Source organism: Natator depressus, chromosome 10, assembly GCF_965152275.1.
Source record: "Natator depressus isolate rNatDep1 chromosome 10, rNatDep2.hap1, whole genome shotgun sequence".
NCBI classification, from domain to species: Eukaryota; Metazoa; Chordata; order Testudines; family Cheloniidae; genus Natator; species Natator depressus.
Window position 1 is genome coordinate 56789121 of NC_134243.1, and position 27049 is coordinate 56816169.

General features: G+C 42.2%; 1 protein-coding gene across 1 annotated transcript; it reads right to left on the reverse strand.

Annotated features, from left to right (window-relative positions):
• Nucleotides 1-17096: 17096 nt before the first annotated feature.
• Nucleotides 17097-26291, reverse strand: LOC141994524 (uncharacterized). Its single transcript, XM_074964752.1, has 6 exons — nt 26072-26291; nt 23162-23584; nt 20123-20227; nt 20012-20036; nt 19869-19903; nt 17097-18739 (listed from the first exon to the last, which is right to left on the reverse strand). The coding sequence occupies exons 1-6, from the start codon at nt 26268-26270 to the stop codon at nt 18549-18551; spliced, it is 978 nt and encodes a 325-aa protein (XP_074820853.1). The 5' UTR covers nt 26271-26291; the 3' UTR covers nt 17097-18548.
• Nucleotides 26292-27049: the final 758 nt, after the last annotated feature.

Below are 27049 nucleotides of genomic sequence, written 5' to 3' on the forward strand. Positions count from 1 at the left end.
TTACTCTGAGTTTTAAATTTAATTCAGTGTAGATTTTCAGGCTTGAAGGTGCTTATGGGTTGTTTGTTTTAGAGTTTCTTCAGCAGGAGGAATTTCAGAGCTCTTGCCATTTTAATTACTAGACATGAGATCAAGGACAGATGATCTGGTTAAAATAAAATAAAAACTGATGAAAACATTTGCCTCAAACTCAGATCAGTGTAACCTGCAACCTCTTGTGAATTCAGAGATAAGCTTGATTCACACGGTTTGTTTGAATTTGTATCTGCTCTGCATTTCTTGACAGCAGAGACACAACAAGCCAGATTTATTCATTTTGTAATTCAATATCAATAGAGTTTCATTAAAAATATTGAAAGAACATGGGAAATATCATGGTGTTCCCAGACTGGCTGAAAGCAAGAGAAAGCAACTCACTAGAAAGCCTGTTCTCGTAAGAGTTCCAAGGTTGATTTTTCAACCATAAAAGTTTGAATACACAGGCTTATGTGAATGAAGCTGAACTTACACAGATTTGTTTATCACTACCTCCTTATATGCAACTGGAAAATACACAGAATCTGTCACCTTATTAAAATAATGTTCCTACATTTACTGATTCACATAAATAAAATCTTAATTCATAATTGAAGCTATTGTTCCTAATGAATCCTCTGGGAATGCCTAAATAAAAAATGCCATTGACTTCTTTAATAGTTTTAATGCTAAGCTATCTTTTTATGATGGAAATTCTTTTTAGAACTCCTATTCTGAATTCCCATTTCATTAAGAAGATGATATGGCAGATCAATGGCAACAGTAATATCTCTAATATCAGACTATGATTGTAGTGTGTGAGTAGCTCCGATGGCTTTGGACATTTAAGTCAATTAATTTCCTTATTCATCCTCTGTGGTACGGACACTGATAGCATTTTATTTTATTTTTTACTTGTTGAACAGTAGATTAAATATAGTTACTAAAGGTAAATATTTCAGAGGTGACTAAGGGCTTGTCTATGGTACAGGGACTATACCCGAATAGCTATAGCCTTGTAGCTATGCCAACATAATCCTACATCATAGAGACAACCCACAGAGATGGAAGGAGTTTTTCTGTTGCTGCAGGAGCAACACTTCCCCAAGTGATGGTATCTAGGTAAACAGAAGAATGCTTCTTCCATCAAACAAGTTCCATCTACACTGGGGGTTAGGTTGGCATAGCTGCATTGCTCAGGGGTGTGAAAAACATACCTATGTTGACCTAAAGTTTAAGGTTGAGACTAGATCAAAATAACGTAGGAGCCAAACGTGACTTAGGCATTTAGTATCCTAAGTCTTATTGAATGTCTATGGGTTTTAGGTGCCTAAAGGGAATATTTTTCAAAGGTGCAAGCAGGAGGCACCAAACTCCCATTGACTTTCAATGGGAGTTAGGGTAAAATTTTCAAAAGCAGTCAAATGACTTAAGAGCCTAAGTCCCATTTTCAGAAGTAATTTGAACACTTTAGTGCCTTTGAAATCTTCCCCTTCATGTTTAAATTAGTTTTTAAAATGGGACTTAGGCTCTTAAGTTATTTGGGTGGTTTTGAAAATTTTACACTAAGGCTTTATCATGTGTGTATTTATCTTAATTTTTAGTGTTTAAAGTGATTTAGTACTTGTGAAATGTACTTGAGAGCGCGCCCTGGAATCTGGAGACCTCAAACCAAAGAGGCTGGTTGTATCTATCCTGCAATCAAAAGGTGTGATTGCAGCTCAAAACAGACATGCCTGCATTAGCTTTAATCTAGCAGGCACAGCTAAAAATAGAAGTGAAGCCACAGCACACAAGTTTCAGTGCAGATTGTATGAGCCCACCCAGTCCCCCTGGGTATGTACTCACATTCCTAGACCCGGCTGAAACCTATGTCACCATGGCTTCACTGCTATTTTTAGCCACACGAGCTAGATTAAAGCTGGCACAGGTAAGTCTACCCCAGGTGCAGTCATGCCTTCGACTGCAGTGTAGACATACCCACAGTAGGTCATAAAGCAATGATAGCACAAGTTTCCTGATATGCAGGTCCATTGTAAATAGGGCTTCAGTTAAGACATAAGAATGGCTATGCTGGGTCAGACCAGTGGTCCATCTAGCCCAGGATCCTGTCTTTCAACAATGGCCAATGCCAGCTGCTTTAGAGGAACGAACAAAACAGAATAATTATAGAGTGATCCATCCCATCATCCACTCCCAGCTTCTGGCAGTTAGAGGCTTATGACAACCCCAGAGCATGGGGTTGCATCCCTGGTCATCTTGGCTAATAGCCACGGATGGACCTGTCCTTCATGAACATATCTAATTTTTTTTAGCCCAGTTATAGTTTTTGCCTTCAAAATACCCCTGGCAACAAATTCCACAGATTGCCCGTGCACTGTATAATGTAGAACTTCCTTTGTTTGTTTTTAACCTGATGCCTATTAATTTCATTGGGTAACCTCTGTTCTTATGTCATTTACCCCCTCCACATAACACTTTCCTATTCACTTTTGCCACACCATTCATTCTAGAGACCTCTATTATATCCCCCCCCTTAGGCGTCTCTTTTTCTAAATGAAAAGTCCCAAGCAGTCCCAAGTCCTCTCCTCATATGGGAGCTGTTCCATACACTTAATCATTTTTGTTGCCCTTCTCTTTATCTTTTCCAGTTCTAATATATCTTCTTATGAGACAGGGTGACCAGAATCACACGCAGTGTTCAAGGGAGGAGCATATCATAGACGGACAAAATAATGCAACTATATCTATCTATCTCTTTCTTAATGGTTCCTAACAACGTGTTAGTTTTTTTGAGTGTTGCTGCACACTGAAAATATCTGCTCAGAGAACTGTCCACAAACTCTTTCTTGAGTGGTAACAGCTAATTTGGACCTCATCATTTTGTATGTCTAGTGGGGACTGTGTTTTCTAATGTGCATTATTTTGCATTTATCAACACTGAATTTCATCTGCCATTTTGGTGCCCAGTCACCCAGTTTTGTGAAATCCCATTGTAAGTCTGCACAGTCTGCTTTGGACTTAAATAGCCGAGAAGGATGTTAAATTAGTTCCAATTCCATTAGGATTGCGGGGGGGGGGGAGGGGTTAAATGTGGAACTGACATAATTTGGCAGCTTTAGCTGCGTTCAAATAGGTCACTGGACAGCAGTGGTGCAGTGGCACATTTTGATCACTGGCAAACTGGTTTGGAGTTGAACCATTCTGTTGAGACATCCATATCTCTAGCATCTTCTGAATTGTTGTAGATTTGTTCTCACTCCTTTTCTTGTTTGTAGCAGTTTGGTTATGATTTATGTATCACACTGCCATGATCTGAAGCCCACCCCACACTAGGGTTCAGAGTCAGAGCCCGAATGTCTACATAGCTATTCCTAGCACCACAGCACAAGCCCAGATCTTATACCCAAGCTCTGAGACATGCTGCTGCAGGTTTCTGCTTGGCATGTAGACACAGCTAGGCACCTAGACTGAGGATATGAGCAGTGATGAAACTGACAAGAATTTCAATTTCAGTCAGCAGCTGCAGGTTCCAGGAGCATACTGCATTTCAGAAACAGTCATTTCAGAAACAGTATGTGCTGATGTTTCCAAAATAAATTTGAGATTTTCAAAAAATTCTGGGGGGTCAAAAAAAATGGTTTGTTCCAGTTCAGAATGAAAAACTATAAAATGTCTGAATTTCTCATGAACCAGAAATCCCAAATATCAGCCAGCTTGCTAATAATCTTTTTGGTACAGGGATATTGTGAAGATAAGTACATTAAAAAGACTGTGAGGCACTCAAATGCGACAGTAAGGGGGGGGTCAGATAAATACCCAAGATAGATAGAGTCCCAAATCAGGTTGGGGAAAAAGAGCCAACTAGATTTTTAATTTTTCTCCTCTTTGAGCATCTTTTTTACGCCAGATGCTCCTGGAGAGTTTGCCTTTGGGGAAAGTCAGCTGAATTCAAATGAAGGAGGCTTAAAAGAAAATATGATAAAATATTCCACAGAACACTGTTTCTGAAGATCCTGTCTCCTAGGCTGCAAAGTAAGCTCCACCCCATCTTTCCAGTGTAACCTTGTACTGTATATACTTACAAGAAAGTCCTGTCAAGTCAATGGGTGTAGGAGATATGAGGTTTGTAGTTATTTATCTTCTAATATTAAGATCTTTAAATTTTTAAGATAGCAAGAGGCTTTTTTCCACATTCTGAATGTCTCATGGAGCAAAACTATCACTACTGTCAGTGAGAGTTTGGCTCAGTTAGGCCCTGATCCTGCAAACACTTATGTTTGAGTTTAACTCTAAGCACATAGGTAGTCCCATTGAAAGCCACTGGGACTACTCACTTGCTTGAAGTTACACACATGCTTAAGGGTACTGCAGGATTGAGGGCCTTAAAGAACCACAGAATAACGCCATACAAGTTCAGCTGTAGTTGACATTTTGTGAATACAGTTTCAAGCACCTCATCTGTCTATAAGAGAAGCCCTTTTCTTTCCCCATGTATGGTAACTAGAAATGGACTTTTATACACCCCGAACAACCTTGTGGGAGATTCAGAATTCAAACCAGGCCCTGGATCTGAATATCATGGCCTTAGGCCAGCTCCTCATCTGTGGGTATAACCCAGCTGAGGATCTGGTCCAATAGCTCTGCAGTGAATCACTCCAAAAACCCAGATCCACACAGCTTTGAATTTTAGGGAGAATCCAAATCCACAAACAGATCTAGAACTGAACTGTGAAGCTTGGACCCACCTCTAGTAATAATGGAGAGTCAGAAACTCTGTTCTTTGTTTTTAAATTGATCAAATTTCTGCATTTTTTCAAACTACAGTTGGCTGTGCACAGGGTCATTTCACTGACATTTATAAAGACTTTTGTAAGGTTTAGGAAACAGACATTTCCCTTCCTGAATGCTCTGTTGCTGTTTATAAAAGAAACCAAAGGATCCACCGATTCCTGGAGGTAGAGAATATTACTGTCTTCAGGGAAAACACTTTCCTTTGGGAGCTAGAAGATTTCCTTCTCAGTTTTTTAACTGAGAAAATGCATGGCTTTTATAGAAATCCTTGAAATGAATCACCGGAAATACTTTATAAATATCTGCAATGAGACTTGGCAATATTCTGAGGGAGCAGTTATTTAAATATTAACTACTGAAATACTTTTTCATAAAAAAATATTTTAGCAGGAGAATTCTCTATAAATAGGATATTCTCCTGACATGGTAGAATTTAACACTTGTTGTCAAGTTGTCCTACAGTGGCTCAAGAGCATGAGTACCAACCTCAGGACTGACTGTAAGCAGGGCACAAACCCCAAATTGGCTGAGAGTTCAGAAGTTAAATTTCTTTCATCAACCAATTATCAAGTATAAACTGCTTAGGCACTAACAGCCTGAACATGGAGTCAGAGACAGCCCCCTTGGCTATTCCAGTCAGTCAGTCTTACCACCCAGGTAAGCTAACCTTTCTTACAGCAAAGATCACAGTAACACAGGGCCTAATAACATCAGCCACACTATCAGAGGCTCGTTCACCTGCACATCCACCAATGTGATATATGCCATCATGTGCCAGCAATGCCCCTCTGCCATGTACATTGGTCAAACTGGACAGTCTCTACGTAAAAGAATAAATGGACACAAATCAGATGTCAAGAATTATAACATTCATAAACCAGTCGGAGAACACTTCAATCTCTCTGGTCACGCGATTACAGACATGAAAGTTGCGATATTAAAACAAAAAAACTTCAAATCCAGACTCCAGCGAGAAACTGTTGAATTGGAATTCATTTGCAAATTGGATACAATTAACTTAGGCTTGAATAGAGACTGGGAGTGGCTAAGTCATTATGCAAGGTAACCTATTTCCCCTTGTTTTTTCCTACCCCACGCCCCAGACGTTCTTGTTAAACCCTGGATTTGTGCTGGAAATGGCCCACCTTGATTATCATACACATTGTAAGGAGAGTGGTCACTTTAGATAAGCTATTACCAGCAGGAGAGTGAGTTTGTGGGGGGGGGGGGGGGTGAGAAAACCTGGATTTGTGCTGGAAATGGCCCAACTTGATTATCATACACATTGTAAGGAAAGTGATCACTTTAGATAAACTATTACCAGCAGGAGAGTGGGGTGGGAGGAGGTATTTTTTCATGCTTTGTGTGTATATAAAAAGATCTTCTACACTTTCCACAGCATGCATCCGATGAAGTGAGCTGTAGCTCACGAAAGCTTATGCTCAGATAAATTGGTTAGTCTCTAAGGTGCCTCAAGTACTCCTTTTCTTTTTTAGTAACATTCAGGTTACTTCTGGTCCCAAAGGACCAGTCAATTGCACTGTAGATCTCAAACCAAAGAATGCTTTTGGCCAATCCCATAATAAAATATCTAGAGATCTGTTATATAAGAAAAGGAAATTAGTTATTTACAAGGTTAAAGCCACACACACACACACACACATATGTTCCAGTTTTAAGTTTCAAAAAGTAATAGAAGCTTCTATAATAAGAAAGCTCTGTGTGTCCATTAACGCTAACCCAGACTAAACAATGGGGATGTTTTCTTTATGCTTAGTAATCCTTGCCCCTCAGAGTCTAAGCAGCATAATAGATAGTTTTTTCTTGTTAGGGCTTCTTATTTCTTCCGCCCTTCTGCTTCAAGGTACGAACTTAGTCAAAAAGAGGAATTCAGTTGCACATCTTTTCACAGTGGGTGGAGGAGAGCAATCAACAAAGTCTTGTTTTCTGATGTTCCATCCTAGTTTGTCTGGCATTGATTAGCCTTGTCAGGCAGGACATAACACTTGTTGGAGACTACGGTTTCACACCAGTTAATGCTTCTTTCCTGTCTAGTGATTTACAGTTACAGAGGCTTACAGTGCAAATGTTCAAACACTACCTTACTGTATGTGCTATAGATGTTATACACGAGATTAATGCAGGCAGCAACTTACAAGCATTCAATAAAGCCTAAATACTAAGCACATTTTTATAACTATTCTCTCCCAATTTCCCCTTTCTGTAATTGCCAATATCACTAACCTGCTGCAAAATGCTTCAGAGTAAGGGGGGGAAATAGCCTCCTTCTGTTCCTGTGACTCATCTTCTCCTAACCCAGGCAGACACCCTTTTGCAAAACAGCTGTCCTGACCTCTTGCCCTCAATGGAGTCTGAGTCCAGCAACAGGGAACCTACTGAGCATGTTCAAAACTACCAAACCCAATTCCAGAAACTTCTGGGTGTGGAGGGCTAAATCTGTATCTGCTTAGCAACAATGATCCAGACAACTCATTCCTCCCACCTCTCTATAGATGTCTTAAAGAGAAATCTCCCTGTTACGAACCTGGTTACCTTTGCAGATGATATTCAGGGACTTACAACATGAACTGAGAATGAATCCCTGAACAGGCCTTGACACCTTTCAGGAACTAATTATTTGGTCAGTGACTTATGCTTTCATGCAATCAAACCCGTCACACATAAAAAAAGGAGTGTCACACACAGGTTTAAGCATCAAACCCAAACACAAGAAGAATATAGGGACGTTTCAAGGCTTACCATTGCCACCACTGGGAGTCTGGCCACAAAGACTCCTGCAAACCAGGACTTTTGCACTGATTCCTTGGAACATTTTCAGTAGCTGCTCTGAGGATCACTACAACAACGGAAATTGGCACGATTGTTTGTGGTTCTCCCTGGTGATATTATTCATCAGCCAGTCAATGAACACTATCTTGCCATTTTATATCTTCCTTCTTATATCTCAACTCCTAAAACACCTTTTTTGAAGTAAATCCTGCAATTTCATCTTTGACATCTTAATACGCCATCATTCTTGACAGATTTGTATAAAAGCATACTATCTTAATATAATATAGATTAATTCACATGTTCTCTGTTTATATTCTGTCTTTAATTCCTCAGTGGATACTTATCAGCTTGCTAAGGACTTTTTCTATGCCATGTGTCCAGTAGTTAAGTCTTGCAACATGTGCTGAGAGGCTCTCCAGTATGTGACATTTATCTTGCCTTTTCAGTCTTACTTATTTCTTTTATTTCTCATTTGCAAAGCCAGAGATCAACATTAGCTCAGTTCTGTGTTCATCAATGGGCAGAGGCCAAAGAATTTTAGAGCTGTAGAAAGTATGTATGTTTTGGCTTCTATGGCACTGTATATATATTTTCATGTGTCCGGTCACTCCCAATGGATCAGTGTCTGACTTTGGTTCTCACAGCCTCGTCAAATCCACAATCTTCAGCATTTTTGGCATAGCCAAAAATTTGTCCCTTACTTCTGTAATCAAACATACATCCTAATCCATATATTTTTCTTTGTTACCTCTGCTTTCTAGATATTAATAGAAGAAATGTAAATAGCAATCTTTGCAATTAATATAAAAGATTCAGGGCAAGCTTCTCACCTAGTGTAAATCAGCATAGTTCTATTGAAGTTAATGGAGCTTCACTGATTTACATCATCTGAGGATTACACTTGTTCCTACTGCTTACATTCCAGTGTTTTATGCCATTCCACTATAATGCTTCACCTAATCAGGGCTCTATATGGCCTGAGAGTAGCCTTTCCTTCTAAAACTAGGGATACAGTTGACATATTAGGGGGTAAACATTTTGGATTTTGCTGGGACATTTGAATCACAGCCTGTATTGGGATGTGATGGTGGGGACGGAAAGGTCTGTACATCAGCAGCAGCTCCTGGAAGCATTTAAAGACATTAGCAATCAGCTGTACGTTATTTCTTTACACCTTTGCTTTGTTTTAGAACTTGTCATTTAGGAGCTGCTTTGCTAACTTTACTATTTCTACTGTTTTTACCTTGTTTTGTTATATTTTATATATTTTTATAATACTTTACATACAACCCTGTCTCCACTGGTGGTGAGGGCAAAGGAAGGTTTGGTGCCAATTCAGTGAGTCAGGCATACACATAATTTCCATTTACTTCAATGGCAGTTCTATGCACAGAGGTTATGCAGGAGTAACCAGCAGGCCTTATGCAGATACAAGAAGAATTTTCCTTGAGTGAGAATCTCCAAGTTTGACCCTTGTTGATTTAATAACTGGTGTCTCTGGAACATCATCATTTGATTTTGTAAGATAACTTCCATGATTTGCCTGAGCATGTGTTACCAGCCTAAACAATTTCCAGAGTTGTATCAACTCTGTCTTAGCAAAGATGTCATAATGTAATTTAACTTTCTTTCGTTTGTCTAGGGCAACAGTGACATCTGGTGGTCACTTTCATTCAGCAGGACTAGTACAGTATTTCTATACCTCTCCTCTTTCAAACTCTAGTCCAGGGGTGGGCAAACTTTTTGGCCTGAGGGCCATATCAGGGTTGAGAAATGGTATGGAGGGCCGGGTAGGGAAGGCTGTGCCTCCGCAAACAGCCAGGCCTCCGCCCCCTCCCACTTCCCGCCCCCTGACTGCCCCCCTTAGAACAGCTGACCCATCCAACCCCGCACCCTGTCCCCTCCTCCCGGGACCCCACCCCCTTTCCAACCGCTCCGTCTCCTGACCGCCTCCTCCCAACCGCCACCCCATCCAACCACCCCCTGTCTCCTGACTGCCCCCCGGGATCTCCTGCCCCTTATCCAACCCAAGCCCCCCCCCCCACCCCGCTATCCCCTCCCCCTTACCAGGCCGCTCAGAGTGGCAGGACAGGCTTATTAAAAATCCTGGGAGGTGGGCTGGCACAGGCTGCGCTGCCTGCATGGCAGCATAACTGTGGGGGAGGGGGAACAGCAGGGGAGGGAGAGGGGGCTAGCCTCCCCGGCTGGGAGCTCAGGGACCAGGCAGGACGGTCGCGTGGGCTGGATGTGGCCCGCAGGCTGTAGTTTGCCCACCTCTGCTCTAGTCATTTGAATTTAAGGCACCTTTCAATCATATGTCTACCATAAAATAGATACCATTGCTGACTGAACATTCTGCCCTTTCTACCCTGGAGAGAGAGGGAGATGCTGCCCCAACAACAAAGAGAGGTGAATAATGAAAGATCCCTAATATGATGCCTGCATAACTGAACTCTGTAAAGGGAATGGCCTCCCTTATGACAATTGTCCTGCAACACTCCCCCTATTCCCATCCATGGAGGAGGAAAGGGGTCTGTGCAGTGCAACCTCCTTGCCTGAGGAGGTTGTGAAGGCTCAGACTATAACAGGGTTTAAAAGAGAACTGGATAAATTCATGGAGGTTAAGTCCATTAATGGCTATTAGCCAGGGTGGGTATGGAATGGTGTCCCTAGCCGCTGTTTGTCAGAGGGTGGAGATGGATGGCAGGAGAGAGATCACAAAATTATTACCTGTTAGGTTCACTCCCTCTGGGGCACCAGGCATTAGCCACTGTCGGTAGACAGGATACTGGGCTGGATGGACGCTTGGTCTGACCCAGTATGGCCATTCTTATGTTCTTAAGATATTAATACTGCATTTTTGCATGGCAAAGTCTATCAATCACTGCACATCTGTGGAAGGGATATGGCTGTCATGAGGGTTATACCATGGATTGTGATGGAGCCAGAATGGAGTCATCTGGGGAGGGAATGGTATTTTGATGGGGAATACCGAGGGGCCCCCACCTACAGAGAAAATGACCATATTCTGAATTCATTTCCAACAATGGATCTTAAAAAGTAGCTTCAAAGGAAGGGCAAAGGAAGGTTTGGGCCCAGTTCAGTGAGTCACCCATACACGTAATTCCTGCTGGACCAGCCAGATAAGGTGCAGTTCAATGCAAAAGAGTCTTCAAATTCTGTTGAAAAGAAGCTTCATCCTATTCTCATCTCTGTGGAGTGAGTCAGACCCCAGATGAGTCATTGAAAAAATGAGAACTGTTTCAAAGCCAGCAGGAAGCAGCCAGTTACTAACACTTCAACATGTTCTAGAACCTCAGCCCATCACTGGAGCTCAAAACAGTTTAATGCGGGGAGCCAAGCATTAGCTTCATGTTCAGACAGGAAAACCAAGACATGGAGGGAACTGATTTATAAAACCAAACTGTGCAGTAGCAGCAAAGCCACAAGGAGAACCCAGTTGTTCTGACTCCCAGGCCTCTGCACAACCACACTGCTTTTGATTCTTCCATTTCTCTGAATCCATTAATCTGTGAGTGACCTGGGATTTCAGAGGGGGCTGGTTGGGCAGCCCACCCAGACATACTCATCACAGGAGAAGTTGCAACAGGGCTGTCACATCACCAACTCATGGCCAGTTGCTGCTAGCAGACCCCATAATATATTGGCCCCAGAAAACAGCAGAGCAAGATGATGCTGGGGAAGCCAGTGTTTATTCAAGAACCAGACAGACCATGGAGTATCATGCAATGTTGACTGTTCAAGGGCGATCGAACAGGGAGAAAGACATGAGCATAGGAGAACTTGTGGATAGTCAATTTCACTGTTTCTCTGGCATAGCCAGTATCATCCTGTTTGTGTGGGTCTGTCCACCAGCCAAAGGAAAGAAATGTAAAAATAGGAAAGTAATTGTGACACCAGGACAGGGGAAGTTAATTTCACTTTTTAAGGTGAAGAATGACAGTGCCTCACAATGGTTTGTCACAATGCTTGTAAGAGCCTATGAACTCGTTAGTTTGCTAGCACCATATTGCAGAGCATTGTGACTGTACCTAATGTCATGAGAGTTTGCTCATATACTTCAAGAGAACTTCAGGGTACTCAGTACTTTACAGGATTAGGATCAGAATTATGGGCAACACATTTCATCTTGTTTGTATGTCATTTAATTCAGGTATAATTCTTCATTTTCACAGAGCTATGCCCATATTTCTTGTAAAATGCCAAGATTTACTTTAGAGAGACAAGGTGAGTAAGTAAGGTAATATCTCATTGGACCAGAGGTTGGTCCAATGATAAAGACATTACTTCACCCATCTTGTCTCTCTAATATCCTAGGACCAACACAGCTACAACACCACTGCATACAAGATTTACTTTATAGGCCAAATTAAACATTTGATTTTTCTTTTGTGTTTTTATGCTTTTTCCTTTTATAAATATAGGACATTTTCATTGGCATTAAATCAAATTTGCTTTAATTTTCCGAACAGATAATATTCCTTACAATTACTATATGATTTTAAAATTCAGTACATCATGTATAACATACTTTGCCATAACCTCTAGCCACTGGTAAACATGATACATATTTTCTGGTGATGAGATAAATCTACTTTAGGCTTTCAAAGAAACATGGGTTGTTAAAAATATTTAACAAAAAAATTCTTAATCTCTTCCAGATGGCACATCATTATTAAGAGCTTGGAGTAAAGAGAAAGAAATAGGGCCAGATACCCAGTTCTTATATCCGGCGCATTATAACCACAACAATTTGCCTACAGCTAATAATTATTTGACTGTTCCAATAGTTAGATATTTTTACTGCGTACTCTGGAAATCCTCCTATCTTTGTTCAGTTCTACTACATACATAGATGATATCAGTTTTGTTTGTTGAATATGTTCATAATGTAGTTTTAATCCAGGCATTTCACATTACTTGATGTTGCTTTCGCTTTAGGACTTTGTCAGAAGATCACCACAAATTATTTGGAAATGCAAAATGAAATTCTATCACCCAGTAGGGTTCATCCAGATTATTGGACTTGAACACATCAATTGTGATCCTCTGCTGTAAGCACAGTGTGGTTTTGGCAACATTAGTGAGGTTATAAAATGGATCTTGTGCCATTAGGCCAGGATGCATAGTTATTTTAATAACTAAGTACAAAAATTGTTACATTACCTTAATGTTGTAACCAAAAACAGCAAGGACATTTGACTAGACTATATCAATTTGCCCTTCACTTATTATGCCAAAGTATTCAAAGGTCTGAAGTACCAGTGGGAAATTTTACAAAAGCTGTAGGTTAAATCCTAGCTCCACTGATGGAAAAACTTCCTTGGCAAAACAAGTAAATTCAGTTGACCCAAGAATTCACTCTCTGGCAGCTGCACAATATGTGAGCACAGAGAAGTTCAAGGATGATGCTTCAGTCTTAACTTTGAATTTTCATTCATATCAAAATCATAATTCTAAAAAATATTTGAGAGAGAAGAATTGGTTCCTTTGGTCTATTGAGAAATTCCGCCTCATAACACTGTAGCAGCAGGAATAGCTGAAGGAATGAAGTAGGATCATGCTTTCTAAAACTCCAAACAAACTTTAACGCAGCTAGAGCCCTCACATTGCATCTACTGCCTGCCTGGAGCTGACAAAAGGCAGCCCCTCCTCCCCCCCAAAAAAAAAACTACTTTGTTTAAATTACCAATCTTCCAGCCTCTCTCAAAACACACCCACCTGCCACCCCGCCAACAGGAGAGGGGAAGTCCATTACCATATATGACTGAAATTAGCACATTTTGAAATTCTCTCCCACTCCTCCATGGACATGGACAGCCCAGGATGCAGTGTAACTAGTAGGGCTATGCTGCTTGTGAGGTCTTGTAGGTCCCTACATTCCCTTTTATTTTATATTATAATAATCTTGCACCTACATAAACCCCGATCCTGTGAACACTTAAGAATATGCTGAATTTCACACCTTATAAATAGTCCCTTTCTCTTCAATGAAGCTAACATGCTTAAAGTTAAGCATGTGCTTAAGTATAAGCAGGATTGGAGCTATAGACCAGGGGTCTCAAAGTCCCGGCCTGTGGATCATCTGTGGCCCGAGAACCTCCCCACTGCAGCCCGCGGAAACTTTTAAAAAGTTCTTTCAGCCGGCCCTTGTGGCTGCCAGCCGAGGGAGGAGAGCGGGCAGGAGAGATTCACATGCCCCTCCCCCCAACATTGCTCCATCCTGCTGCTCCTGGGACCAGGGTGAGCTTGTAGCAATGCAGTGTACCATGTCCAAGTTCAGGCCTCAAGTTCCCTATACCTAGGGTGACCAGACAACCCGATATTAGGGGATTTTTCTTATACAGGCAACTATACGCTCCCCTCCCCATAAAAGTGTCCCAATTTTTCACACTTGCTATCTGGTCACCCTACCTGGACCTGGAACACTGGAACTAGGGGTGCTGCCACACCACCTGGCTTGAAGTAGTTTCTGTTATATACAGGGTTTACAGTTTGGTTAAATGGCTCTCAGCACCTCCACTATATAAGTTGTTCCAGCACCCCTGCAAAGACATCACACTCAACCCCTTGGAGTGATCCCATTTGAGCATCCAGAATGGAGCCAACAGACTCTTGAAAGAGGATCACTTCACTCAGTGTCAAGCTTGTAAGGTGGGCAGGGAAAAGTAAATGGAGAATATGGAAATTCCAGTGGACTGAATATTTAAATATGCACAGAGATACAACTATTCTCTCATCCTAGCGGAGGTTCCTCTCACCTTTGTGATGGCTAAAAAGGCTTATGTGAGGACACTGGCACTGCCATGGTGTCAGTGGCCAGGACATGGGCAGTCACGTCGAGTGATTGACACAGGCACCAGAGCCCAGGGTCAGAGCCACAATCAGAGGCTAGGTGCCAGAACTTAAATTAGGAATCAGGTCCAAGGGTCAGAAACAGGTTACCTGAAGTGGGGCAGGGCTAGAACAAACACACATAGGAGCTAGCTCAGCCATGAGTAAATACTTTGAAGAGACACTGAACTGCTGCTGGGCTTAAGTGCTGGCCTGCTGACTCTTCAAACCAATCAGGCAGTGCAGTCAATCAGGCAGCCAACTACAAGCCAGCTGTTTTTGTTAGGTTACTAGGAGAGTCGCTCTGCTAGTTCCTGGAACATGGTTTGTGCTGTACCTTTTCTGGGACTACATAAAGGGCCCCAGTCTCCCTTCGCAACATTATAGCCAATGTGGCTGTTTTAAAGAAGAAAAACTTATGTAGGGGCTAATAGTGTCCTTAATTGATTCTGCCTGCTCTAGTAATCACACCTGAGTGTCTCAGGGCTTGGCTACACTTACATTTTATAGCGCTCTAACTTGCTGGCTCAGGGGTGTACGCAGCAAGTCAGAGCACTTTAAAGCGCTAGTGTAAACAGGCTGCTCCCAGCACTCGGAGCTAGTCCCCTCGTGGAGGTGGATTACCAGTAAAGCTCCCGCGACTGCGCTTTGAAGTTTCCAGTGTAGCCATGCCCTAAGCTTCTGATCCTCCACTCACTTACACCAATGTAAAGCAGGAGTATCTTCAGTGGGGCCAACAGAATTACACCAATGTAAAACTGGAGGAAAATAAAGATCTTTGTTCCTAAAGCAATCATTCATTTATATAGGTTTTGATACACGAAGGATAACTTTACATTAGATAGCATAATATGTATGAGGGCTATAAAACACTCTTGCTTCAGGGCATAGCCAACCTGTAGCTGATAGGTGTTGAGAAGAAACTTCCCCTGTGAGCAAGTTATGCCATAACTGTCCATTATGGGGATTCTTGCATCTACTTCTGACACATCTGGTGAAGGCCACTGCTGGAGACAGGATTCTGAACTAAATGAACCAATGAGCTGAGTGTGACAATTCTTATGATCGTCTGGTGCAAACTGTCATAGCTTCATAACGGAGCTATGAGAATTTATATCAGCAGAGGATCTGCCCCATTATATTTTGTAAGATAGCTCACTGAATAGTCAAAATTGGGTAGTCAAGGCTACTATGCTGGGTTTTTTCCCCCGAAAATCAGCCAAAAGTTGATAGTCATTTTCAAACCAACTTCCATTCTCCAGCTCTTTTAAAAGAAAAACAATTTCATGGTCAGTAGAGAACTTTTAAATATGGTTTTAGAGAAAGTCAAATTTCAGCATTCATTATACCTTCTTAATAACAATCTCTCACTAATTTTCCTCTCAGGTGGCAGTTACATTGATATCAAAGCAATCGCATGTGACAGGATACTATGGCCCATTACTCTCAAAGTGATTTATATTTATTTATTTATTTTACTGTAAAAAAGGAGTAGTAGTGGGGATTTCGTGGCTGTTTTACAAAGGCAAATTAGTGCTCAAGAGAAATACAGGCCCAAACAATGGTACTAGCACTCAAGAATACAACTTTGAGCATTCTGACCTTAAATGAACCATAAAAGGCCTTTCTATGTGTATTCAAAGCCATATGTGACAGGAAAGCAATTTACCCACCATCTCCTGGAACTACTCTGCATTGCTGGGCAAGAACAGATGCCGTGCGTCCCCAAAGGAAAGTGTAGGGTGGAGCGAGTTGGGCCATGACCATACCATCTCCCTGCACCTTCTATTCCACTTTTTGGGCAGCTTGTGTCCCAGGAAGCAGTTCCTGCACTCAGGAGAGCACAGAGATTGCAGTTATGGCAAACCAATGTACTGCTCCTTGTGCCTTCTCCCTCCTGCATGTTTTGCACTAGCTCAAAGGTCACAGCTGTTCAATGTATATGATCAATTTAAGGTTTGCTCGAGCTGAACAATTCCCTGATTAGCCTGTTCCTTTTGACACAAATCTGAAATGCCGAATCTACAGCTTACACAGTGCAAAAAGGGGAAGATACAGGAGATAACTAAAGTTCCGTACTGCTGTAGAGAGAAACAGACCCCTGAGCAGATTCATACAACTAGAAGCATATTTCCTATTATTAGTGCATACAGTAGCTCCTTACTTAACACTGTCCTGGTTAAATGTTGTTTCATTGTTACATTGCTGATCAATTAGAGAACATGCTCTGTCAAGGTTCCTTCCCCACTCTGAGCTCTAGGGTACAGATGTGAGGACCTGCATGAAAGACCCCCTAAGCTTATTCTTACCAACGTAGGTTAAAAACTTCCCCAAGGTACAAGCTTTGCCTTGTCCTTGAATAGTATGCTGCCACCACCAAGCGTTTTAAACAAAGAACAGGGAAAGAGACCACTTGGAGATGTCTTCCCCCAAAATATCCCCCCAAGCCCTACACCCCCTTTCCTGGGGAAGGCTTGATAATAATCCTCACCAATTAGTACAGGTGAACACAGACCCAAACCTTTGGATCTTAAGAACAATGAAAAAAATCAATCAGGTTCTTAAAAGAAGAATTTTAATTAAAGAAAAGGTAAAAGAATCACCTCTGTAAAATCAGGATGGTAAATACCTTACTGGGTAATCAGATTCAAAACATAGAGAATCCCTCTAGGCAAAACCTTAAGTTACAAAAAGACACAAAAACAGGAATATACATTCCATTCAGCACAGTGAATTTTACAAGCCATTAAACAAAGAAAACCTAATGCATTTTCTAGCTAGATTACTTACTAACTTTACAGGAGTTGGAAAACTTGCATCCTGATCTGTTCCCGGCAAAGGCATCACACAGACAGACCTTTGTTCCCCCGCCTCCAGATTTGAAAGAATCTTGTCCCCCCATTGGTCATTTTGGGTCAGGTGCCAGCGAGGTTACCTTAGCTTCTTAACCCTTTACAAGTGAAAGGATTTTGCCTCTGACCAGGAGGGATTTTATAGCACTGTATACAGAAAGGTGGTTACCCTTTCCTTTATTTTTATGACATGCTCGTTTAAAGATGCGCAATGCTGCCTTATAACGTTATTTGGCAGCCGCCTGCTTTGTCCACTGTTTGCAGAAAGAGCAGCCTGTCGGAGCTAGCTAGTCGGGGCTTGGAACCAGGGTGGGCTGGCAGCCTCCCTATTAGCTCCCCTAAGTTCCCTGTGCGGCAGTCATCTAGCAGGCTATCAATTGCCGGGCAGTTCAGGTATCCCTCCCCACACTGCCATGTGCTGCTCCTGCCCTCTGCCTTGGAGCTGCTCCTGGGAGCCTCCTGCTTGCTGTGCAGGGGAGGGGGAAGAGGGGGGCTAATGTCAGGGTGTCCCCCTTCCCCCGCTCCTGCTTCCCGCTCCTGTACCTCATCTCCACAGAGCAGGGGGGACACACAACAAGTCTCAGGACGGAGGGAGCTTGCAGGCAGCAGCTACTGTCTCAACTTGCTGATCTACTTAAAAAGGCAGTGTACTTAGAGTGGGGTCAGCATACTTAAAGGGGCAGTGCACATCTCTCTCTCTCTCACACACACACACACACACACACACACGGTGTGTGTCTCTGTCTCTCTCTGCCATGCTGTGTCTCCTCCCTCCATTCGTGCTGCCTTGTAGAGTGTGAGGGCTCAGCCAAGTGCTAGTTCATCATTTAGCAGTAAGGCATTCCTTAGGAAATATCCCACCCCCTTCCAGCCTCTGACTCCACCACCTCAACCAAGCTTCACAATGATCATTGCTGTATACAGTATTAAATTGTTTGTTTAAAACTTATACTGTGGGGGGCGGGGGAAGAGAGTGAGTGAGTGAGTGTCTCTTGTCTGGTGAAAAAAAATTCCCTGGAACCTAATCCCCTCCCCCATTTACATTAATTCTTCTGGGGAAATTGGATTCTCTTAACATCTTTTCACTTAAAGTAACATTTTTCAGGAACATAACTACAATGTTAAGTGAGGAGTTAATGTACTCATATAGCCTCCTATTAGTTATACTAGTGCGACTAATCTGGGTGGTAGTATTTGCAATGTCATTTATCAGAAATAACACTGCCTCTTACAAGTCACTTACAGGAACAGCTGTTGTTGCACCACTGCATAGACTGTATGTATTTCATCTCCTGACCCCTTGCCAGATGCTGCAGTGTTATCCACCGTACAATTGGCTGCATTTGGGTCCTCATATGGGCTTGTTGCAAGTGAATACAACACTTCATTTCTTTGCAAGTCTTTGCTGCTGCTTATTGCGTACGGGGAACCTGTAAAACAAGTACTCTGCATCAAAGAGTTTATGAATCTCACAGAATTAAAATACAACATCAACTAAAATAAATCAACTAAATAAAGTAGTAACTATCTCCCTTTGAAAAGGACGTTAAATAAATTCTTCTCTCCTACCTCCAAATAATGGAATTTGACTCCATTCTATTCAGCCCAGAATTAAGACCTGTGTTGGTTACTGTCTACTGTACCCCACCTCTAGTAGCTAGGAAAACGATTCAGAATCGCCTAGCTGCTAGATTCTTCTATGGACCCAGCACTATTCTGTCAGAACACACAAACACTGAGAACACGACTCTATCTTTGCACCCCAGAGAGAGCAAGAAGCATTGTTATATTCATTTTACTGAGGAGAAACTGAGGCATAGAGAGATTCTGTAACTTGCCCAAAGTCATAGGGACAGGATGTATGTGAGAGAGCCAAGAATTTAACTCAGATGACCCATATCCTATTCCAGTGCCTTAACTGCAAGACATCCTCCCTAAAGAACAACTGTCTACTTAACCAAAACTAATTTGATTAACAAAAAGTTACTTGTCAAAAAAAGCATTGGCATTATTTGAAGTTTAAAAATGTAAAACTGTGCCCAGACAGTCTAAGACAGGGGTGGCCAAACTGTGACTCCGGAGCCACATGCGGCTCTTCGGAAGTTAATATGCGGCGCCTTGTATAAGCACCGACTCCAGGGCTGGAGCTACAGGCGCTAACTTTCCAATGTGCCGGGGGGTGCTCACTGCTCAACCCCTGGCTCTGCCACAGGCCCTGCCCCCACTCCACCCCTGAGCCTGCCATGCCCTCGCTCCTCCCACCCTCCCCCGAACCTCCTGCATGCCACAAAACAGCTGATCGGGATGCGGGGAGACAGTGGGAGGCGCTGATCAGCAGGGCTGCTGGTGGGTCGGAGGCGCTGGGAGCAGTGTGGGGGAGCTGATGCGGGGCTGCTGACCTATTACTGTGGCTCTTTGGCAATGTACACTGGTAAATTCTGGCTCCTTCTCAGGCTCAGGTTGGCCACCCCTGCTCTAAGAAATCTATAGTACACAATTCTCAAAATGTGCTAAGTAGACAATCACTTCAAAAAGGTTTATCAAAAACTTAATGCTCACATTCATCTCCTGGAATTTCAAGAGGAGCCTGAGCTCTAAAATAAGAAGATAAGGGAAGAATCTATTTAGTCATTATCAGTTGGAAAAAAACACTTAACTAATTAAATATTAGTATCATTTTTAATGTCCATTCAAGGCCATACCTGGGAAGTTGTGCAGATGGCTTTCCTGTAACAGATAAATAAAACACACTGTAAAGTTTCAACGGTTAAAATATTCCTGCAGATCTTACTTACTAATTTTACTTTTCCTACCTTTTGATTTGATTTTCTTTTTATAGATCAACCATGCTATCCCACTGATGATGATAATCCCTACGATCAATCCAGTGGTGGCATACAACAGCACGGAAGCAAAGGCTAAAGAGAGGACCAGGGTTAGTTAATCTTGAAAAATTTAACTAGATAGTCAGAAACACACTTGACCATCACCTCCATTATACGGATAGTGCTTTTCAAGTGATCAAAAAATGTTTAACTACAAGGTGGATAATACACATTCAGCAACCCATTAATGTGCACGGTTCCAGGATACAGCATGCTAGGATTGGTAATAAAAACAGCAGATAAATTAGCTTATAGAAATCAAGTTTTCTTATGAGAAACTTTTTCAATATTCTACTGTAATGATGCAACACAATATGTTACAGTAGCAATACTGCAGTGTCTTCTGACATTACTGAAGAATACTGTAGTATTTTAATGGGTTAATGCAGCACAACTGTAAAGCATAAATATTGAGGTTCACATTTTTAAAGGGGCTTAAAACTGTCCTCCATTTTTGTGTCCACACGCATTTGCAGGTACAAATGTTGGACTCAACTGTGTTTTGCCATGAGCCCTGAAAAAGAAACAGTCTGCCTCCAGGTCTTCCCCCACCCCTGCACTTAGTGTACGCCTGGTGCAGTGTATTTCTTACAGTTCGCTGTCTAGTATAGCTAGCCAACGTGTTGGGGAGGCAAAGTCAAGAATCTCTCCATTCCCTGCCCATTTTCATTCACCTGCTTATGGAGAGGCAACCAGGGGCGGGGGCACGGTGAGTGTAGATGCTCCACAGAGCCTTCTGTCGTCCCCACACTGCAATCCATGGTATGCCTTACATCTCTTTACTGCTATGCAAACCTAACCTTGATTTTGCTCTATAGCAATTGGGGTGACATCCTGTCTCCATTGAAGTCAATGGGATGTTTGCCATTAACTTAACGGGGCTAAGATTTCATGATCTCTGGCTATGTGTTATGCTGGCACAAGCCGGTGGTAAGACCTTGAAATACTGTCATTTGTTCCTACAGTTAATCAGATTAATCCCTCAAACCAAGTTATTTAAAAAATGAAACCTAGACTGTAAACTTCTTTGGACAAATGGGGAACTGAGGTCAGAGAGATTAGGGTCTAAAAATCCACTAATTTTCCATCCCCCATTTGAGATGCCTAGGACCTGCTATTTCATAGAACTTAGCATTCTATGGCACTTTATATGTTCACTCCCACTGACTGAAGCTGCAGCTGCTAGTGCTCAGCACTTCTGCAAATCAGATCCCAGGGTCTCAAGTCAGCAACCTTAGCACTGGCATCTCTCAACTTTGGAGTGCTTGGCTTTGCAACCTTAATGCTCTTTTAATGTGTTGGGGGTAGGGGGTAATTTACTGCTTTCTTACGAAAGCAAACTGAAAAAACAGAAATTCTATTATTTGACATCATATTGATACCCACTGGGTCATCGGCAGGTTGGGACATTTAGATCCACCACAAAGACCTATGCCACGTAAGCTAACTTTGTCACTGATAGCAGTAGTAGTACGTTGTCATGTGGATCAGCGCTAGAGGGGGACATGACACTTTCCCTGTGAGTTTCACAGATATTTGCTAACAGCAGAGGAATGGTGAGACTCAGGAATCTTGACTTCCATGCCAGGCTCTGGAGGGGGTGGCTCTAGCAGGCATGGACTCTTCTGACCAATCCCCTCCCAGCATGACCCCTTTTGCCCCATCCTCTCAAACCTGTCCTTGTCCCAGTCCTGTCTCTTCCCCATCCCAGTCCTGTTCTCCTTGCCTACCCTAATTGCAGTCACCAGTCCTCAGGCTTCTCATCCCAGTCCCAGTCTCCTTGTCTCACCCCCTCCAAACTTCCAATCCCAGTCCCAATCTCCCCTTCACTCCCAGGTCCAGCCTTTTTGCCAAGCAATTCCCTTTTCCTGCCTCTTCCGGCTTCTCATCCAACCTGTCTCTCTTCCCAATGCTTCCCTCCAGTCTCCCCCTCCCGCACTCATCTTCTCCATCCCCACTGGTTCCCAATCCCATTCTCCCTCTCTGGGCTCCTTGTCTAATTGCAGCACTTTCCCCACCCCATCCCGACTCCTTAGCCCATTATTTTTTGCTCAGCCATTCCCACTTCTCCCCCCCGCCACACACACACACCCTGGCTCATCAGATCTCTGCCCCTCCCCTTTCCTCCTCCTCCTCCATCTCACTGCTTCTCAGTCCCAGGCACTTTGCCCAGCCAATCCCAGTCTCTTCCCAGTTCCTCATCTGATCTCAGTCTCCCTCACCTACTGGCTTCTAGTGTCCTTCTCCCCCGACCACACACACATTTCTGTCTCCAGCTCTCAGTCCCAGTCTCCCGCACCCCAGCTCCCAGTCCCAGTTTCCCTCTTCTGCTGCCCCATCCACTAGCCTCCTGCATTCAGTCTCCCCCACCAAGCTCCTTCTCACACTCTGATCTTTTCACCCTCCCCCAACTGGCTGTCTAGCTTCTATCATCTCTTCATTCCTTCTCCTCCATTGAAGCCTGGGCCCAGCAGGGATGTCACTGACAGCACAGAAGTTCAGTCTCAGTTCAATTGCTTGGAACTGGATACTGCATGGCTCACAGCAGCCCAGACCTGCAATTGCAGGGAAAGCCCACTCAGCACTGGGCTGGAGCATTGGGGAATTTAGTGGCTGAAATCTAAGAAGTCTTTACTGAGCATCTGTGCACTGCGATTTTTAGAGGCTTATAACTTGGCCAAATTTGGGCAGACTTTCATGGGAATGGTAAAAGGTACACTGCTAACACGAAGGCTGCTCTCCTGCCAAATGTCAAGTCCCTATTCCAAAGATCTGTTCAAAGAAAATGTCACCAGAATTTTAAACTTGCGCAAAACAGCACATTTTTCCATGGGTTGTTCTCAAAAATGGCTGAACCATTTTCGCTGAAGTTTTCCCAGCATGGAAAATTTTATCCCAAATAGCAAAAGTTTGGCAAAATTATAAACAACTCTGGTACCAACCCCAACTATAAAACTTCTAACTTACATGGAATGGCTTGAGTCCTCACTTCTATAGAAAGGTTATTTGCAATCTTCCACACATGTTTACCATTTGACCAGGCATTTACAACACATAAATAAGTTCCACTGTCAGAGTAAATAACATTCAAGATGGTAATATTATGGACTACATGTAACTTGGTTGTATCTAAGCTTGTATTGTACAATAGTCGCCCTTTGATCATCTCATCAATACAGCAAAGTGTATTATACGAGAAATTAGAAGTAACTTGCTCTGTCTGAACAGAAGACAGGCATTTGCTTGTTTCTGTATATTTGATCCAATATATAACAAATGTTTGTCCTGAGTGCTTCATTTTAAATTCACAAGACAGAGTGATGTTACTTTCTTCTTCTGCTGAACGATTATTGTGTGATTTTGCATGAATGCTCTCAAAACTCTCGTTATCTGCAATACAGAATGAAACAAACACAAAAGATGTGACAAACATGCACTGCAACCTGTTATAACATGCTTTGTCTTTGAAAAGCGGGGGGGAGGGTATTTCATTTTAATGAACACTTTACAGGGCATTTTTACATTACCAGGCGCAAATACCTACTGTACTATGGCTAGAAGTCAGCTATTTTAAATAGCCATTTGGGGCCCAATCCTGTGAGGTCTGAGTACCTTCTGCAAAGTTGCCAGTACCCGCACATTCCACTGAAGATGAAGGTGCTCAGCTTCGCACAGAAGGTTATCAGAATGTTCAGTCCATCGGTGGTTATCAAAATAATAATTCATCGGCTGGACCAGCTGTCTACTGGCACCAAAAAAGTGGGGCATCTTCTTAGAGATACTAACTATGCTACTCCTCCTACAGATATATGTCCAGTTTCACTGAGAAAACCTCTGGGACTTAGGAACACATGAAGTAATTCTTCCACTCTACTCTGCACTAATAAGGCCTCAACTGAAATATTGTGTCCAGTTCTGGGTGCCACATTTCAGGAAAGATATGGACAAATTGGAGAAAGTCCAGAGAAGAGCAACAAAATGATTAAAGGTCTAGAAAACATGATCTGTGAGGGAAGACTGAAAAAACTGGGTTTGTTTATTCTGAAGAAGAGAAGACTAAGAGGGGACATAACTGTTTTCAAGTACATAAAAGGTTATTACAAGGAGGAGGCTGAAAAGTTTTTCTCCTTAACCTCTGAGGATAAAACAAAAAGCAAGGGTGGTTTAGGTTGGACATTAGGAAAAACTTCTTAAATTGTCTGGATAGTTAAGCACTGGAACAAATTGCCAAGGGAGGCTGTGGTATCTCCATCATTGGAGGTTTTTAAGAACAGGCTAGACAAACACCTGTCAGGAATGGTCTAGTTATTACTTAATCGTGCCTTGAGAGCAGGGGACTGAACTAGATGCTCTATTGAGGGCCCTTCAGTCCTACATATCTATAATTTTATGATAACATCTGGGAAACCACATTCTCAAGCTGCAATAAACATACGTTGTCATTTCTGCTGCCTGGTTCAGGGTCTTCCCTGGCCTAAGTGCTGATAGTATCACAAGATACATTATTAGACAAATGGCTGAAAAAATGTGAAATTGTGAAACAGCTATTAAAGATTAAATATTAAACAGGACATTCAGAGAACAGTGGTTTTTAATATGAACATATTTAAAAACAACAATGGCCTGTAGAGTGAGATTCTGCAGCATTTACAAGGTAAAATTTTCAACTACCCTCAGACCAGGCCCCAAATTGCAGACACAACATTTAGCATATACCTGTTATGGGTGCTCAACAAATATTTGCATACACAAATTTGGTTCTTAGGTGCCTTCTCTGCACAAATAGGAACAAAACCAATTTTGTGAGTACAGTCAATTGAAAGCTTAAAACACTAGAGGTAAGATTCTGTGTTGTGCCTCTAGACACACAGAACAAAATTCACAACCCAGGCAGAGGGGGGCTAAGGTGACTTTAAGCAGCCCCCAGTACAATTTAGGCAGCCCTGAGGAACAACTGCCCTGAATTTAAGCAGTGCTGCATTCTGCAGCCTGCATCCAAGCCCATACCTGCTATGTCAGGAGTTGCAAGAGTGTTGCTAAAAAGGACAGTCTGCTGCTGTCTTCCTCAGTTTCTGTGCCAAGGGGGAGTTCTACCCAGACCAGATGCTCATTTTAGAGACCCTTTAGCCAGTTTATCCAGCCAGAGCATGGTTGAGAATCTCACTCTAGGGGCAGAAATTCAAAGAGCAAGGCAGAAACCTGGGCATTAATGTTTTATAATTTGTGAGCCAGATCCTCAGCTTGCATGAATCAGTGTAGTCCCATGGCCTTCCATGTACAAGGATCCCTTCCCCTACCAGCTTTAAAGTAGAAAGGTGGCAGGTAAACTGTACCAGATTCACTACAAAAAGTGTGTTTCTAAGAGGAAGTGAAGAGCAACTTATTCCGCTAAAATCAGTGGGGATTTACCCAAAAAAGGGCTGAGCAAAAACTGAATAAAGACATCATGAGTAGGCCTTTGAGTTGGAATGCATCTAAACAACAGGGTAAGTAGACTTAGTATGGCAAAAAATGCGGATTTTCAATGACCACTCGCCAGATATTTGTTTTAATTTATTTTCTTTTTTAACAATTTCCACTTTTGTTCACCACTTTACTCAGTCTAGTTCAAATGCCTAATTCATTCAAAGCCAAATTCAGTCACCCTTCACTCATAACACCTCCTCCATAGGTGTTCCTTATTTAAGTCAAGGGAACACTGGTGGGGAATTGTATTATTCACTCTAAGTAAAAGGGGCAGAATCTGGTCCTCAGTCCTGAATTCTCTAAATAAGCTCCTTTTAAACTCATTAACTCCCTTTCTGACCTCTCAGCTCTAGAATGTATAGATAAAAATAAACCCTTCCCTCCTCCATCCCCCCCAAGAAATGCACTCACCTGCAGTTATGTTTATTATCACCACAATAAAAAAGTTATAAAGTCTGCAGTGAGTCACATTGGTAAAAAGTGGGCAAGTCTGTGATGTGCCAGTATTTGTAAATTGTTCACAGGCAAATACCCCACCACCTTTGGAAGCAGAATTTGGTAATTGGTTTGTACACTTTGTGTTACCACAGCCTTTTTTTGGCCTGTTCATTTCTTCTGCCCATTGATTACTGCAGTTGATTTCTTTGAATTGTTCCAGAGTTTCTCCAGTTTTGTACCAAACTGTTTCCTTGTTCCCATTAGCCACTGTTTCATTGCATATAAGTGTGAAATTTCCGTTTTCATAATGATGAAAGAAAGTCTCACCTGTTAAAAATATGTAAATGATGCAAAATGATTCAGAAATTATTTTACAAATAACCTGCAGCACTTTTTTTACAGTATTATAAGAATCATTAAGTGCCCAATCCTGCGAGCTTGTGTGCTTCTGGGATGCTGCTGTGTTCCTCGTGGGTCATGCTCAACATCCTCCCATTGCCATTAGCAGAAGCTCAGTGCTCTGAGTACTTCCTATGACACCCACAGAACGTTGTAGGATCTAGCACTAAGAACACAGATCTGGAATTTTATACTTGGACCTTGGGGAATGAGCAGAATATTGCACAGATCATAGTAAATGCAGATCAAATTACATAGTTTAAGACTTGACATTGGCTTTGTTTTAAAGGGTGTTTTTTGGCCATTTCTGACCATGAGAATGACACCAAAGAGAGTTCAAAAGAAGAAAAAAGAGGGTACAAATATGTATTTTTGTACTAATGATTGCCATATTTATTAATTCCCTTGGCCAATGGCCAATCACAAGCAGCCATGGCACAAAACTGCAGTTTTAACTTAGAAAATCTGGCCCTTGGTAGTTAATTTTTAGTAAACTACATAAAGATTAAGTCCCTGATCCTGAGAACGTTTGTGCACATGAACAGTTCCAAA